The following is a 15,883-nucleotide window of genomic DNA, read 5'->3' as shown; positions in this document are numbered from 1 at the left end:
TCAGCAGGCCCAAACCAAGGTTTGTGCTTCCACTCACTATGCAGTGATGTTTGTTGGTATACTGGTGTGGAAGGAATGGGAATTGACCAACCTGTAAATGGGTCCTCTGGTACTTTTAACCAGCAAATACCTACAGGAAAGGAAACAAACCCCTAGGAGTCTGAAGGGCAACAAGGCCATCCCATAGATCTTTAACAGTAGCACTCAGAGTCAGAGGGTTGTGGGTTCAAGCCCTACTTGAGCACAAAATCCAGGCCAACACTGCTGTACTGTCAGAGGCGCCATTACACTGATCCACCCGAGGGGCAGACGGGATATTAAAATATCACATGGCATTTTTAAAAAGAAGTTCTGATGCCACGGCTGCGATCACCAAAATAGATTATCTGGTCATTAATTGGTGTTTGCAGGACCTTGCTGTGTGCAATGTGGTTGCCACCTTTGACGCAAGTGATTATATTTCAAAAGTAATGCAAAGCTGTAAAAATGCTTCAGGACATTGATGTGCGAAAGGTGTTATATAAATGCAAGTACTTATCTTCACCCAATTTCAGCATTTTCCAACCGAGAGCCACTTGTGCAGGGGTATGTAAAGTCTGGCAGTTAAGCAAACTTTATTGAACTACACATACAAGATGCTATAAATATTTCCAAGCTCAGTTAGGCAGATATAATGCAGGGTACAACAGCTGTAGTGTAGGGGGACTAACTGACCTTTCCAAAAAGACTGCTATAATTTGAAAGGAAAGTGCAGCATTTCTGGCAACAGACATTGCAGCAGTTTACAAGAAGTTAAGAAAAAAGAAACGACATTGACATGTGAAATTTTATTGTCTTCATTTTGTCAATCACCTTTGTGCTTCTCCCTTCCCTAAAATGGCAAATTCCAGAAGTAACGGGGCACATTCCTGGACAATACAAAGTAGTACTTTTTAGTGTAAGGGGCAGTACATATTCAATTGGGATGGAGGAGGGGGGTGGAAAGAGAAAAAGAGAAAAAAAAGATAAGCATTTCAGCCACCGAACAGAAAAGCGCACACACAAAAAAAAGTTACTTCCCATCAGTTAATGAGCACAAAAGAGGCAATGTATTGTCTGAACTGGAGCTATGGGGGCTAGCACCCCCTACTGGTAAGCAAGTGCAGGATTGCAGAGCCCTCAGCCACCTGTTTTGCAAAAAGAAAGTTACTGAAATCAAGCCCCATACTGTCCCTTTGTAGACATCAGGGTAAGCTAGCAGAGTTGGGCAGACTTCATGAAGGCTTTCAGTCCCCAGTCCAACAGCAATATAAATCTCACCCAGTCCCTCCAAAAAAAAGTTGACAGGAAAAAAAAGTGTGTTTTTTTGCCTTTTCCTGTTCCTGGTATTAAAACGAATCTTATATTTATATACACACACACACAAACACAGCGTTACCTGCTTAATCCATACCTACTGGTCACTCTGCCAACAGACCTGCTCAGGAACCATGTAGTGCATCAGAAATTTAAAAAAAAAACTTTTCCTCAGTCGTTCATGCTGCAAATTCCACAAAAAAACTTACAAAATATATTTCAGCAAAACTGGAGAACAAATGTCATTGCACTCATCCTTCCAGCAGTGTTTTATGTACAGTCATAGTTAACAAAATCAGCCACTGCAGATGCCTATGTACAGATGTAAGCAGTGTTATTTTACACATTTCTGTACACAAGGGCCTATACAATTCTCATGGTGGCTTATAATGTTCATAAAATCCCTCAAACAAAAACCTTGTTTTACTGCACGAAAACATTAAGAGCTCACTGGATTCTTTCTAAAATAAAAGTATCCAATGTTTAATGTAGGTGTTTGCCCCACAGAGTAACTGACCTAGATTAGGTCTTTCCCCACTGTCTGTTTGACTAGTGCGAGTTTGTCACGATCCCCAGGTGGTGGTGCTCCCAAGTAGCTTTGTCTCAATTGTCAGGAGAGAAGTCAGAATAGGGGCCAAGAAACACTGAGGGAACAACAAAAAAAAAAAATCCATTCTCGGGGCCACCCCCCAGTACTTGGATGCCTGCAGGTACCTTATTAAAACTCAGTCCTTCCAAATATTGTGTTTTATCTTGGCCAAACTTCTACTGATGGAGTTCAAGTTCATCCACACTGATCACTTTGCTGGGCATAGATGGCAACGGCTGCTGAAGAACGTCGCTGCCGAACCACTTGGAGAGATTGACCGGGGAGCCACTTCTCTGATGGAGGGGCCGCAGAGTGGAATGCTGCTGGTTCAGTTGGAGGTGGGCTGCAGCTCCTTGACCACCTGCACTGGGAGACTGCAGCACTGAGGGAGAGGAAGCAAGAGTTACACTTACAAAATAAACTTTCACACATAATGGAAAGTAACTACACCGTCCTGTAAGTTTTAACTGATTTTAAGTTAAATCAGTTGGTGCCGCGAAACAGCTCACCTTCACCGTCTTCATAATTCTAGTTAGATTTAGGATGGTTATGGAAAAGGACAAAGACAAACTAGGAATAAAGGTTCTCAATTGGGGGGGGGGGGGGGGGGGGGGGCAGAGAAAGACAGCCAATTTTACCAAGCTGAGCTGTGATTTAGCCAGAGTGGACTGGAAGGTAAATCAGTGACAGGCATTCAAGGAGGAGATGCTGAGGGTTCAGAGCAAGTATGTGCCTTTAAAGAGGGTGGGATTAAAATCTTGGATGTCAAGGGGTATACGGGGAGGATAAAGAAAAAATGGAAGGTCATGACAGATAGAGGGTTCAACACTGCAGAAACCCAAGTATAGAAAGTGCAGGGGTGCAATTAAAAAGGAAACTAAGAAAAAAAAAGAGCATGAATAATGTTGGCAAGGAAAACCCAAAGATGTTTAATACATTAGGAGCAAGAGGATAACTAGAGAAAGTATAAAAGACCATGAAGGTAATGTGTGTGGAGGTGGAAGAAGTGGGTATGGTTCTTAAATGAATGTTTTGTGTGTTTTCACGAGAGGTGCGATGCCAACATTGCAATCAGGGAGGAGCAGCATGAACTATTAGATGAAACAGGGAGAGGAAGAGGTTTAGCAGCTTTGAAAGTGGATAAACCCCCAGGCTTGGATGAAATGTATCCCAGGCTGTTCAGCAAAAGAGAAAATAGCAGAGGCTCTGACCATTTTCTAATCTCCTCTGGCTAGAAGTGTGGGGTGCCAGAGCACTGGAGGGCTGTTAATATTGTACCCTTGTTTAAAAAGGGAGAAAGGAATAGACTGAGTAATTACAGGCCAGTCAGCCTATGGGAAAATTATTGGAGAAAATTCTGAGGGACAGGATAAATCTTGGTTTGGAAAGACACGGATTAATTGGGGACGGTCAGCATGGATTTGTTAAGGGAACAGAGTGTCTGACTAACTTGATTGAATCTTGGAGGTAAACATAGAAAATAGGTGCAGGAGTAGGCCATTCGGCCCTTCGAACCTGCACCACCATTCAATAAGATGGCTGATCACCTCATACCCCTTCTCTCCTTTCTCTCCATACCCCTCGATCCCTTTAGCCATAAGGGCCACATCTAACTCCCTCTCGAATATATCCAACGAACTGGCAACACCACCACTCAGCAGCCGAGAATTCCACAGGTTAACAACTTGAGTGAAGTTTCTCCTCATCTCGGTCCTAAATGGCTTACCCCTTATCCTTACTTAGACTGTGTCCTCGGGTTCTGGACTTGCCCAGCGGGAACATTCTTCTTGCATCTAAACTACCCAGTCCCGTCAGAATGTTATATGTTTCTATGAGATCCCCTCTCATTCTTCTAAACTAAAGTGAATACGGCCCAGTCGATCCAGTCACTCATAAGTCAGTCCTGCCATTCCGGGAATCAGTCTGATGAATCTTCACTGCACTCCAATTGCAAGAACATCCTTCCTCAGATTAGACGACCAAAACTGAACACAATATTCCAGGTGAGGCCTCACCAAGGCTGTGTCCAACTGCAGCAAGACCTCCCTGCTCCTATACTCAAATCCCTTAGCTATGAAGGTCAACATGCCATTTGCCTTCTTCACCATCTACTGTACCTGCATGCCAACTTTCAACAACTAATGTACCATGACACCCAGGTCTCATTGCACCGCCCCCTTTTCCTAATCTGCCACCATTCAGATAATATCCGGCCTGTGTTTTTGCCACCAAAGTGGATAACCTCACATTTATCCACATTATACGGCATCTGCCATGCATTTGCCCACTCACCTAACCTGTCCAAGTCACCCTGCAGCCTCTTAGCATCCTCCTCACAGTTCACCCTGCCACCCAGTTTAGTGTCATCTGCAAACTTGGATATATTACAATCAATTCCTTCATCTAAATCATTGATGTATATTGTAAATAGCTGGGGTCCCAGCACTGAGCCCTGCGGCACTCCACTAATCACTGCCTGCCATTCCGAAAAGGACCAGTTTATTCCAACTGCCAACCAGTTCTCTATGCACTTCAGTGCATTACCCCCAATACCATGTGCTTTAATTTTGCACAACTATCTCGTGTGGAACCTTATCAAAAGCCTTTTGAAAGTCCAAAGACACCACATCCACTGGTTCTCCCTTGTCCACTCAACTAGTTACATCCTCAAAAAATTCAAGATGTGTCAAGCATGATTTCCCTTTCATAAATCCATGCCGACTTGGACCGATCCAGTCACTGCTTTCCAAACGCAGTGTTATTTCATCAATAATTGATTGCAACATTTTCCCCACCACTGATGTCAGGCTAACCAGTCTATAATTCCCCGTTTTCTCCCTTTAAAAAAAAAAAGTGTTACATTCGTTACCCTCCAGTCCATAGGATCTGATCCAGAGTCGACAGACTGCTGGAAAATGACCACCAATGCATCCACTATTTCTAGGGTCATTTCCTTAAGTACTCTGGGATGCAGACTATCAGGACCTGGGGATTTCTCAGCCTTCAATCCCATCAATTTCTCCAACACAATTTCCTGAATAAGGATTGCCTTCAGTTCCTCCTTCTCCCTAGACCCTCTGTCCTGGTATTTCCAGAAGGTTATTTGTGTCTTCCTTTGTGAAGACAGATACAAAGTATTTGTTCAATTGGTCTGCCATTTTTGTTCCCCATTTATAAATTCACCTGATTCTGACTGCAAGGGACCTACATTGGTATTCACTAATCTTTCTCTTTACATATCTATAGAAGCTTTTGCAGTCAGTTTTTGTGTTCCCAGCAAGCTTCCTCTCATGCTCTATTTCCTCCCTCCTAATTAAACCTTTTGTCCTCCTCTGCTGAATTCTAAATTTCTCCCAGTCCTCAGGTTTGCCACTTTAAGGCCAATTTATATGTCTCTTCCTTGGATTTAACACTATGCTTAATTTCCCTTGTTAGCCATGGTTGAGCCACCTTTCCCGTTTTATTTTTACTCCAGACCGGGGTAAGGAGGGGGAGGGCGGGGTTTTGATGAGGGTAGTGCATATGGATTTTGATAATGTCCCACATGGCAGACTGGTCACAAAAATAAAAGCCCATGAGATCCAAGGCAAAGTGGCAAGTTGGATCCAAAATTGGCTGAGGCAGGAAGCAAAGGGTGTTGTGTGACTGGAAGGCTGTTACCAGTGGGGATCCACAGGGCTCAGTACTGGGTCCCATACTTTGTGGTATGTATCAATGATTTAGATTTAATGTAGGGAGTATGATTAAAAAGTTTGCAGATGATACTAAAATTGACTGGTCAGGTGGGCAGAACAATGGCAAATAGAATTCAATCCAGAGAAGAGAGGTAATGCATTTGGGGAGGGCTAACAAGGAAATGGAATACACATTAAATGTTAGGACACAGAAGTGTTGAGGAACAAAGGGGCCTTGGAGTGCATGTGCACAGATCCCTGAAGGTAGCAGGACAGGTAGATAAGGTGGTTAAGGCAGCATATGGAATGCTTGCCTTTATTAGCTGAGGCATAGAATGCAAGAGAAAGGTGGGGGGGGGTTATGCTTGAACTGTATAAAACACTAGTTAGGCCACAGCTAGAGTACTGCGTGCAGTTCTGGTCACCACATTACAGGAAAGACATGATTGCACTGGACAGGGTACAGTGGATGTTTCTTGGACTGGAGAATTTTAGGTTTGAGGAAAGATTGAATAGGTTGGGTTGCTTTTCTTTGGAACAGAGGAGGCTGAGGGAGAGACCATTAAGGTGTATGCAATGAGGGGCCTAGTAAGAGTGGATAGGAAGGACCTATTTCAGCAGAGGGTCAACAACCGTGGGCATAGGTTTGAAGTAATTGGTAGGAGGTTTAAGAGATTTGAGGGGAAATGTCTTCACTCAGAGGTTGGTAGGGGTCTGGAACTCAGTGCCTGAAAGGGTGGTGGAGGCAGAAACCCTCACCACGTAAAAAAAAAGTACTTGGATATGCACCTGAAGTGCCATAACCTACAGGGCAAGAGCTGGAAAGTGGAATTCGGCTGGATAGCTGTCAGCCGGCGCAGACACGATGGGCCGAAATGGCCTCCTTCCGTGCTGTAAATTTCTATGATTCACAAGTGACCTGAAATTCTCACTACTCTGCAAGCAATATCAGAGTTACTATTATATCAGTGATGGGATGCAGGGTTAGTTCGCAGAGGTCCTTCAGGGAAGCAAAAGAAAGGCAGTGTTGAAGCCACTCTTATCTCTTGTCAAGAGCAAGTACCCACCACCCCAGTGCAAACCTGGACAGCTGAATTGGATACAGAGACCTGGCAGCTCAAGCAGATTGGGCCACGATTGTAATTTCATCTGATATGACCGTCCAATTTCAGGTCTAGAGGCAGAATCAGTCTCTATTTCAACCAGTCAAGTTAGCACGTCTACTGATGGAAATCGTCTGAATTTAGCTTCAGCCACTACTTCATCGCCTGCTGCCTCGCAAAAAAAAAGTCTACCTTCCCTGATCCAGGAGTGTTGGGATTCTGCATGGATCACTTGAACCAGTCAAGCAGCAGCCTTTACTAGTTCCCCAGGCTTAGAGAGAGAGAGAGAGAGAGAGAGAGAGAGAGAGAGAGAGAGAGAGAGAGAGAGAAAGAGAGAAAAAGGAGAGAGAGAGAGAGAAAAAGGAGAGAGAGAGAGAGAAAGAGAGAGAGAGGAAAAAGTGCACAGCAGCAGAAAGACAAAAGATGGTAGCAAGGAAAAAAGGTAGATCACAATGGAGAGCACAGCCATAGTCTTCATTCCCCACCACATACTCTGTTCCCAAGCCACCAACTCCAGCACCCCTCCCTGCCTAGTGTCTTCACAACCTCTGCATCCTATTTTACCCCTCAACTTCATATCCTCTTCAGCACCAAGACTGCCTATTTCCACCATTAATATCTCATTTGCCTCAGTCACATCTACTGCTGAAATGCTCATCCACGCTTTTGTTCGCTCTGGACTATTAAAGCCCATCTTCCACCCTACATAAACAAGCCAATCCAAAACTCTGCTGCGCGTATCCCAATTTACACCAAGTCCTGTTCATCCGTTATCCATGCTTGCTGATCATTGGCTCCCTGTCCAGCAATGCCTAGATTTTAAAATTTCCCACCCTCATTTTAAAATCCCTCCATGGCCTCACTCCTCCCAATCTCTAACCACCTCCAGCCCCACAACCAATGTAATCAAAAAGGTCCTTCACAGGCCAATCAGCTTTTCCATTGTGAATACCACAAACGCAGAAATTAATCAGGACTGCGCGCATTGAAATAAACAGGCCGCACAGAACAAAGCGTAGCTTGCAGAGAATATTGCCCACAACCCCATCATCATCTCGGTTCCTCCAATTCTGGTCCGGAGGAGGCATCATTTCAACAGAAGAGCATCTAAGAGCAGCTTATTCATCACTTGTGAAATGGCCAGAGCTTCCTGCACAAAGCCCAAATGCACACTTTGTACCTGGACAGGTAGGCTTTGACCACTGGGGGCATCAGAGCACAGCCTGCCCTCAACACACATCAGCACGAGTCATTCGACAGCGATCAAAAGTGGGAACTGGCCTCTCCTTTTCTTCACCTTCCCCAGAGAAGGACTGTTGCACTCCTGACAGCTATCCCCATCTAACTGATCACTGACCCAGAGAGCTTCCTGCAGAGTCACCTCGAACTTCAACACAGGCATCAGAGGAAGCTCTCAAATTTCATAAAGTCTGCAGATTTTTCAACACACACCTTCATATGCAAGAGGCTTGGAGTTAAATGCAAACTGGACTCATTACCTTGTCTGATCATGGCCAGGTGCTGTAGGGATGTTCCAGATGCCTGCATTTGGGCTGCGGATAGTGTAGTGCGAGGATTCAGCAGAGGGAGTCCACTTGTTGGAAGAGGATAGAAAGTCTGTCCAAGGAGGGTTGGAGGGATACTCTGCAAATGGGACAGATCCACTCCCGACGGAAACATGCCTGCCAAGGTAAATTCAGGAGACAAGTGGTTTATAAATTTCAGATGGCCTAGGCAGTGCTGTGCAGTCCCCTCTTGCATTTGGCATGGCTTATTGGAGACCTTGGCTGTTTTCAGTGTCCTGCACAAAATCAGAACAGTTGGCTGCATTCATACATGGAGGTAAGTCCCTCACCCTATTGTCAAATGCCAGCACATTTTCAGCTTAAAAGCACTGCTCTGGATCATGGGCGAGCTAATACAAGTTCAATATGCTGCTGGGAATCAGTTTATACTGGTGCATCTCACGACCCACTGGGAATGACTCCTCCCATCCAACCCCCACTGACGACCAGTTGGCTCAAGGAACTCCAGCTGCTTCTGGGCTGGCTTGTTACACCATTAATGGCAACACTGAGCAAAATGAGGAATCACCATCACTACAGCAACTGCCACAAGTGAAGAAAGTACAGCAACATTTCATGCTCACAGTGGCTTTCCCCCCCACACTCCAGCTGGTGATCTAATTCAACTCTTCTACACTGATAATTCCCCCTCCACTGTGAAATCTCATTGCTCCCATCAATTCGAAGTGGCAGGACTTGGTTCAGTGAACAGAGACTCACTTTCTAGTCAAGGGTCCAGACGGTCAAAATTTAAAAGGTCACGGATGCAGGCGTACAGGTCTGAACCATCTCAATCAGGAGGCTTAACACTGGCAAATGAGTATCGGCCGCACAAGAGCTCACAGATGCGTCCTGAGATTTTACTGCCGGAATTCTGCACAAAGCATGTATAGCCCGATTACAAGCCTTCAAACTCTCAACCAACCCCTGCAAAACTTCCATTAGATAGGAAGCAGTAATGTAGTTCACATCACATGTAATACACAGAATCACTTTACCTACAAAGACTACTTCAGTGCTTGAAACGACTATATAAAGTAAATTTGAAAAGACCTAGCACTGCATCCTACAGGACATGGCCAGTGAGTTTCTTGCTGAAGGGAATGAGGGCCAGTGCTGGAAATGTGATTGCTGCAACTCACCCAGAAGTGTCCCCGAGTGACATAAATGGCAAAGGCCAAAGCAGAGTAAAGTTGTGCCTGAAATTGAAGTTACAAGTGTGACCTCGTGTCATGGCCACCCACATTCCAGCTGTATCCAATTGGTGGCAAATTAAAATGCTAGTTTTGTGGTGTATGGTCACTGAGCTGTAGAACAGAACACACAACAGGTGGGTTGTTTTCTGGAAGAGGGATTATAGGTGCAAGGAGAACCACATCAGAACATTCCTGTGCCCTGTATGAGACATTCATGGCTGTTAAACTCCATGAAAGGTTAGCAGATCTGAACTGGATAGGTTGTCCTTGTCTTGCATTTGTGTCAGTCTTAAAGAAACATTCTGCCCAAAACACCTTCCTTTTTAAGAACTGAGCAACTCATGTTTCAACATTTGCCATTTATCTTTACTAGGAACTAAGACGTGCTCAATATTTCACGCAAGTCCCTTTGATTCTGGCCGGGGGGGTGGGGGGTGGGGTGGTGGGGGAGGAGAAGAGGTAAGGAAATGCTGTCTGCAGAAAATCCTTTTACCTCCATTGGATGTTAGCCCACGCAAAAATACTGGACAGAAAAAATTCCATAGCAGTGATCCAAGATTAAAACACTGAATCGCTGAGAAACTTACCAGTGTGTAGAAGTGCTGGATGTAACTGCTGTGGCGACATGCCCTGTGCCAGCATTCTCTGAACGACCCCTGGTGGCAGGTGAGGGGGTGACTGGCGCACAAGTGGTACATGTGACACAATGGGTACAGGGCAAATGGGACGAGGAAAGGGAGATCCAGGAATCGGGGAAGCCCTGGTGGGAGTTTTCCTTCCTGCAGACCTGGGCCTATAGTCTTGGTCTTTGGTGAAACGCATCTGGTTTAACTGGGGAGTCGTACAAGCAGATCTATGGTAGGTCGACCGTGTTCCTCCTATAGGAGATGCCGCTCGGTCTGTGTTTTCCAGTGGAGAGCCAGGAGAATGGCCTGCAAGAGAAGTTAGCAGATTGTGAAGCAGCAAAATATAAATGGCTGCAAACTATTATTTAGTATACTGCAGATCTCTACGTAAAGTTACGGAGGCCCAAGGAAACCACAAGAAGAAGAAAGTGTTTTCCAAATTTACATGCAGCGTAGTTGGTCGACTCAATTGTAGAGAAGATCGACAGTGATAAAGTTTACTTCATATCCATCTATACTAGCAAAGAAGAAATGTGCCCCGATCAGATTAAATGGCATTTGGAACACAAGATCTTTTGAACAGTTAGGTGCTCTTAAAAGTAGCCGGTGTTACAACATTCACACACGAGATCTACAATTGGAATTCAAACCAGCAGATCTGAACCATTCTGCTGCACTGCTGGTGTTAAGTGTGTGTTAAAACAGCACCATTATCCCAATAGGCAAGGTGCAGGAGCCCAATCTGGAGGAGCAAGTGAAGCAAAGTAATTGTATATTTTACAAGTTAGATAGCTGCACTGGTAAAATCAACTGGTTCAAGCGGAAGGTACCAAATTGACCGACATGAACCGAGAGAAGTAAAAGCACAGCAACTGGCTACAGCACATTAGGCAGACGTCAGCTGGAATTCCCGCTCACCAGTCTGCTTCCTGGTTAAGGGGGGGGGGGGGGGGGGGGGTGATGCCCCACAGGTAGGACAGGACAGGACCTAAAATTGTAACAGTAGTGGAATATAATGCTTGCACTGCCATCCAATACCTTCTATTAGACGGTGTCCATCCTCTGCGCAGTCTTTCGCAGGATGGTTCTCCTTCCCATCCTTGCCCTTGTCTTTGCTTTCAAACATCTTCCGGATTACTGAGGTAGGGGTGAATGATGGAGAAAGCTTCATGGGGAAGGAAACAAAGAAATCAAGGAATTGAATTACAATACAGAAACAGACCATTCGGCCCAACCAGTCTGCCTTGGTATTGATCTTCTACACAAGTAATCCTAATCCCATGTGCCCATCCTGTTCTCATTTCCCTTCAACCCCCCGCACCTTCCCAGTCCATTCTAAAATGTTGACGTCATCTCCGCTTCGACCACCACTTCACTCCATGGAGATTCAACCCTCCTTTAAACAAAGTTTCTCCCGTTTTGTACTAAATTTTAGGTGTAATCTGCATCTACGGCCCCCTCATTCTAGGAAACCAAGTCATGCATAAATTCTTACCATGTTTGTAAATGAGGAGGCTTGTGATGGCGATGCTGCATTTAATCTGTGCTGACTGGCCGGCCCAGGGGATCGGCTAATTTGGTGCTGCCTAGAACCAGGATAGATTATGTTACATGACCCAACAGGTTGCTGCCTGAAAGTGGAGTGTTAATTGGTACAGCAGTCTAGAGACAACTAAAACAATTGGTTGGAAAAAAAACACATTAGCAAGGAATACTTCAGGTACAGCAGTGGAAGCACTTAAATTATAGATCAGAACATGATACAGCAGAGAGGCCATTTGGCCCATCGCACCGGTGCCAGCTCTCAGCTATCCAATTAGTCCCACTTACCTGCTCTTTCCCCATAGCCCTGCAAAATTTCCCCTTCAGGTACTTATCCAATTCCCTTCAGAAAATTATTATTCAGCTTCCACCACCCTGGGAGTGCATTCCAGATCATAACTCGCTGAGTAAACCATTTTTCCTCATTTTGCCTGAACAGAACCATTTATGTAAACATTAATGCGTTACCATTTAAGTAAATTTAATAAATTGCAATGATACCAACCCATTTGGTGACTTCTAAATCAATGAAGGAAATAGGTTAATTAAGTTGCATACCTCAACTTTCCAATTATAGCAAAGTGAAGATTGTCACTTCTGACCATAATTAAATGCCCATTTCAGTTTAGGCTCCATGAAACAGATCGATATACTGGCTCAAGACAGAATTTATGCAGCAATTTTAATTTAATAGATTGGCAGATTAGATAGAGCAGGGTTTTTCAACCGTGGCTTCAGAGCCCCCCCCCCCCCTCTCCAATGTTACAAAATTCCATGGGCAAGTATTTTTCCCCTGTATAAAAATACAGTGCCGCTCCTACTCTGGTTACTGCTGCTGTCCGGCACTGCAGCAAATAGTACCACGCCATCCACTCACTCTTTCCCTCCACATGAACCTCAATCACTTGACCCAGTCAGTCATCTCCTCTCCCTTGAAAACCCCAACTCTGACAGTTCCCAGAACATCAAGCAGCCCTTTCTCCCTCCCAATCTCCAACATTTTTATAACACATACAAAAGTATAGTGAAAAACTTTATAAAAAGGCCTGTAATTTTTCTCCCAAATTGCTTGCAGTAGTGTCTAGATTAAGGTTTTATTCCTGGTGACTCCACGACAGTCCCGGAAAGGTCATCATCATAGCTGGAGGCCAACATTGGGCGTGAACAATCAGATCTGTCTGGGATGCCCTCTGTGATAGAGCAAAACTGCTAAGGTATAGGCCCACAGGTGAAGAATGAATGAGATTAGGCACCAAAGGGCAGCCAGCATCCTTGTAACATACAAGGAGTCTCAACACTTTGGACACGAGAAAATGCTTTTGGGGAGGGGGAGGGGAAAGAGAATTAGACTGAGTTTGCAAACAGTTTTCTGTTTTGCTGTTAAGTGTCAATCCTAATAATTTCCTAATGGTGACAGAATTCCACTGCTCTTCTGCTACAAAGACCCTAGTAGCAAGCTCCTTTGCTCAGTTGCAGCCACTGCCATTTTCCTTACCCCTTCATTTGATTAACAATCGTGACCTGACAAAAAAAAAATTCAAATTTGAAACAGAATGGAAGTACGCATGTGCATGGAGCCACCATTTGATTTCAATAGTCGCAGGATACTTGAACTGACTGGGTTATAGTTGCCGCTGGTGCCATATGGCAGAGAATTCAGCGAGCAACTGCCCCAATTCACCCAGGAGGGGGAGAAAGAAACGGATGGATTAAATATACAGCGGGACCTGGCGAGAGGAGAGCAGAGAACTCTTGCTGGGGGTACTCTGCATCCACTTCTCCCTCCTGAGCAAGCGGGGGCCTGGGCTCAGTAGCAGCTGCCGCCATCCTCGCACCTTGGGGGGGGGGGGGGGGGGGGGGGGGGGGCAGGAGAGAGAGAGAGGAAGGGGGCGGAGCAGAAGAGAGATGAGGGGGTCAGAATCTGGGCTGGAACCATCAGCTTAGTTCAATCCCACCTTTAGTGGCTCAGTGGGTAGCACTCTTGCCTCGGAATCAGAAGGTTGTCGGTTCAAATCCCACTCGAGACTTGAGCACATAAATCTAGACTGGCATTCCAGTGCAGTGCTGAGGGAGTGCTGCACTGTTGGAGGTGCCATCGTTCGGATGAGACATTAAACCAAGGCCTTGCCTGCTATCAGGTGGATGAAAAAGATCCCATGGTACTATTTCGAAGAGCAGGGGAGTTATCTGCAGTGTCTTGTCCAATATTTATCCCTCAAACATAGCAAAAAGTTTATCTGGTCATTTTCACATTGTTGTTTATGGGAGCTTGCTGTGCAAATTGGCTGCCACATTTCCCACATTACAATAGTGACTCCATTCCAAAAGTACTTGATTGGCTGTGGAGCACTCAGATGTCCGGTGGTCATCAAAGGCACAATATAAATGTCAGTTTTTTTTTTAAAAAAAGAGACGGCGTATTGGCTGGTTTTAAATCGGACTTTAAAATCCAAGATTTATGGCAGCCCAGGGGCATCTTCGTCAACAGACCACTCCGGTTGAGAACCCCGGAGAGTACAAGAGGACTGCGCTTCCAGAGCTTTTATAGGATTACCTTCTACAAACGATTTCATATACAGCAATCGTGCATTCTAAATTCCGTACCTGACCCTATAGCCATCCCTGCTGTGGTCATAGAGCATTTTTCCATATCCGGGTTGGTAAACACCACCGCCTGGCATGTGTAAATCCTGTGCAAAGGGAAGGCCTTCCATGGCCCCCTGTCGCATATCCAGTTGCGATGGACTAACAGCCTAGGAGAATACAAAGAAAGTATTTAAAATTTAATGAATATTGATCACAAACTAAAAAAGGTAAATTGGAGCATTTAGTAGCACACACCAAAATTGATCAATTCTTCCAAACTTTGGTAGCTACTTTAGCACTTTCAGAGAATAGCAGACTCAAATAGGTTGGAATGAGATATACATTCACACAAGTTGCAGACAACTCATTATTGCAAGTAGGCAGAACATTTACCTCAACTTCACAATCTTAGTTTGCAATGTGCTCGTGTAAAATGATCTGGTCACCATGATATTAGATGTGCAAAATAGTTCAGAGTCTCATGAATCAAATCAACCTATTGTTCCACATTAATGGCAACACAGTCCCTCCTCAGCCAGGACAACTATCACTTCAATTCATACAAAAGTAACAAGCAGGTTTGGAGTTAAAGATTAATAGCAACATTTTTGCATGATCAGGAGTCACATTATGCTTTGGAGCAACTTATTGGCAGGAGTTTGAAAGAGAATTAAAAGTTTGAATATACTACACCAAAGAGGAAAAAATATCACCCCAAGGGCCTGACTGATGTGATGGGAGCCATCTCCCAAATGGTTGGCATGGGTCCTACGAGCAGTTATTAGCCATGAGTCTATGGGTGGAAGTGTACATCACAACTTAATTCAGACTCATATGGTCAAGAATTGCTAGGGTGGAAAATTCAACAGGAGACTACAAATTCAGCAATATCACATCAGGATATGATATTACATCAGAACATCAGAAGGCCATCTAGCCCCTCGAGCCTGCTCCGCCATTCAATAAGATCATGGCTGATCTGGCCGTGGACTCAGCTCCACTTACCTGCCCGCTCCCCGTAACCCTTAATTCCCTTATTGGTTAAAAATCTATCTATCTGTGACTTGAATACATTCAATGAGCTAGCCTCGACTGCTTCCTTGGGCAGAGAATTCCACAGATTCACAACCCTCAGAGAAGAAATTCCTTCTCAACTCGGTTTTAAATTGGGTTCCCCCGTATTTTGAGGTTGTGCCCCCTAGTTCTAGTCTCCCCGACCAGTGGAAACAACCTCGCTGCCTCTATCTTGTCTATCCCTTTCATTATTTTAAATGTTTCTATAAGATCACCCCTCATCCTTCTGAACTCCGAGTAAAGACCCAGTCTACTCAATCTATCATCATAAGGTAACCCCCTCATCTCAGGAATCAGCCTAGTAAATCGACACTGTATCCCCTCCAAAGCTAGTATATCCTTCCTTAAGTAAGGTGACCAAAACTGCACGCAGTACTCCAGGTGCGGCCTCACCAATACCCTGTGCAGTTGCAGCAGGACCTCCATGCTTTTGTACTCCATCCCTTTCGCAATGAAGGCCAACATTCCATTCGCCTTCCTGATTACCTGCTGCACCTGCAAACTAACTTTTTGGGATTCATGCACAAGGACCCCCAGGTCCCTCTGCACCACAGCATGTTGTAATTTCTCCCCATTCAAATAATATTCCCTTT

The 15,883-nt window shown here is 44.8% G+C and overlaps 1 protein-coding gene across 5 annotated transcripts in view; it reads right to left on the bottom strand.

Annotated features, from left to right (window-relative positions):
- Nucleotides 1-812: 812 nt before the first annotated feature.
- eif4enif1 (eukaryotic translation initiation factor 4E nuclear import factor 1) overlaps nucleotides 813-15,883 on the bottom strand; it is a 64,634-nt gene continuing 49,563 nt past the window's right edge. For 3 of the 5 annotated variants that reach the window (XM_070887565.1, XM_070887564.1, XM_070887568.1), the window contains 6 exons: nucleotides 14,235-14,383; nucleotides 11,584-11,719; nucleotides 11,127-11,253; nucleotides 10,050-10,394; nucleotides 8,201-8,383; nucleotides 813-2,306 (listed from right to left, as the gene is read on the bottom strand). In XM_070887565.1, the coding sequence (XP_070743666.1) occupies nucleotides 2,101-2,306; nucleotides 8,201-8,383; nucleotides 10,050-10,394; nucleotides 11,127-11,253; nucleotides 11,584-11,719; nucleotides 14,235-14,383 (1,146 nt within the window). In that variant the 3' untranslated portion in view covers nucleotides 813-2,100. The remainder of the gene's footprint in view (nucleotides 2,307-8,200; nucleotides 8,384-10,049; nucleotides 10,395-11,126; nucleotides 11,254-11,583; nucleotides 11,720-14,234; nucleotides 14,384-15,883) is intronic. The other 2 variants (XM_070887566.1, XM_070887567.1) reach the window with 2 other exon arrangements.

Source organism: Pristiophorus japonicus, chromosome 8 (assembly GCF_044704955.1).
Source record: "Pristiophorus japonicus isolate sPriJap1 chromosome 8, sPriJap1.hap1, whole genome shotgun sequence".
Lineage (NCBI taxonomy): Eukaryota > Metazoa > Chordata > Chondrichthyes > Pristiophoridae > Pristiophorus > Pristiophorus japonicus.
This window is presented reverse-complemented; position numbering and strand designations above follow the sequence as displayed.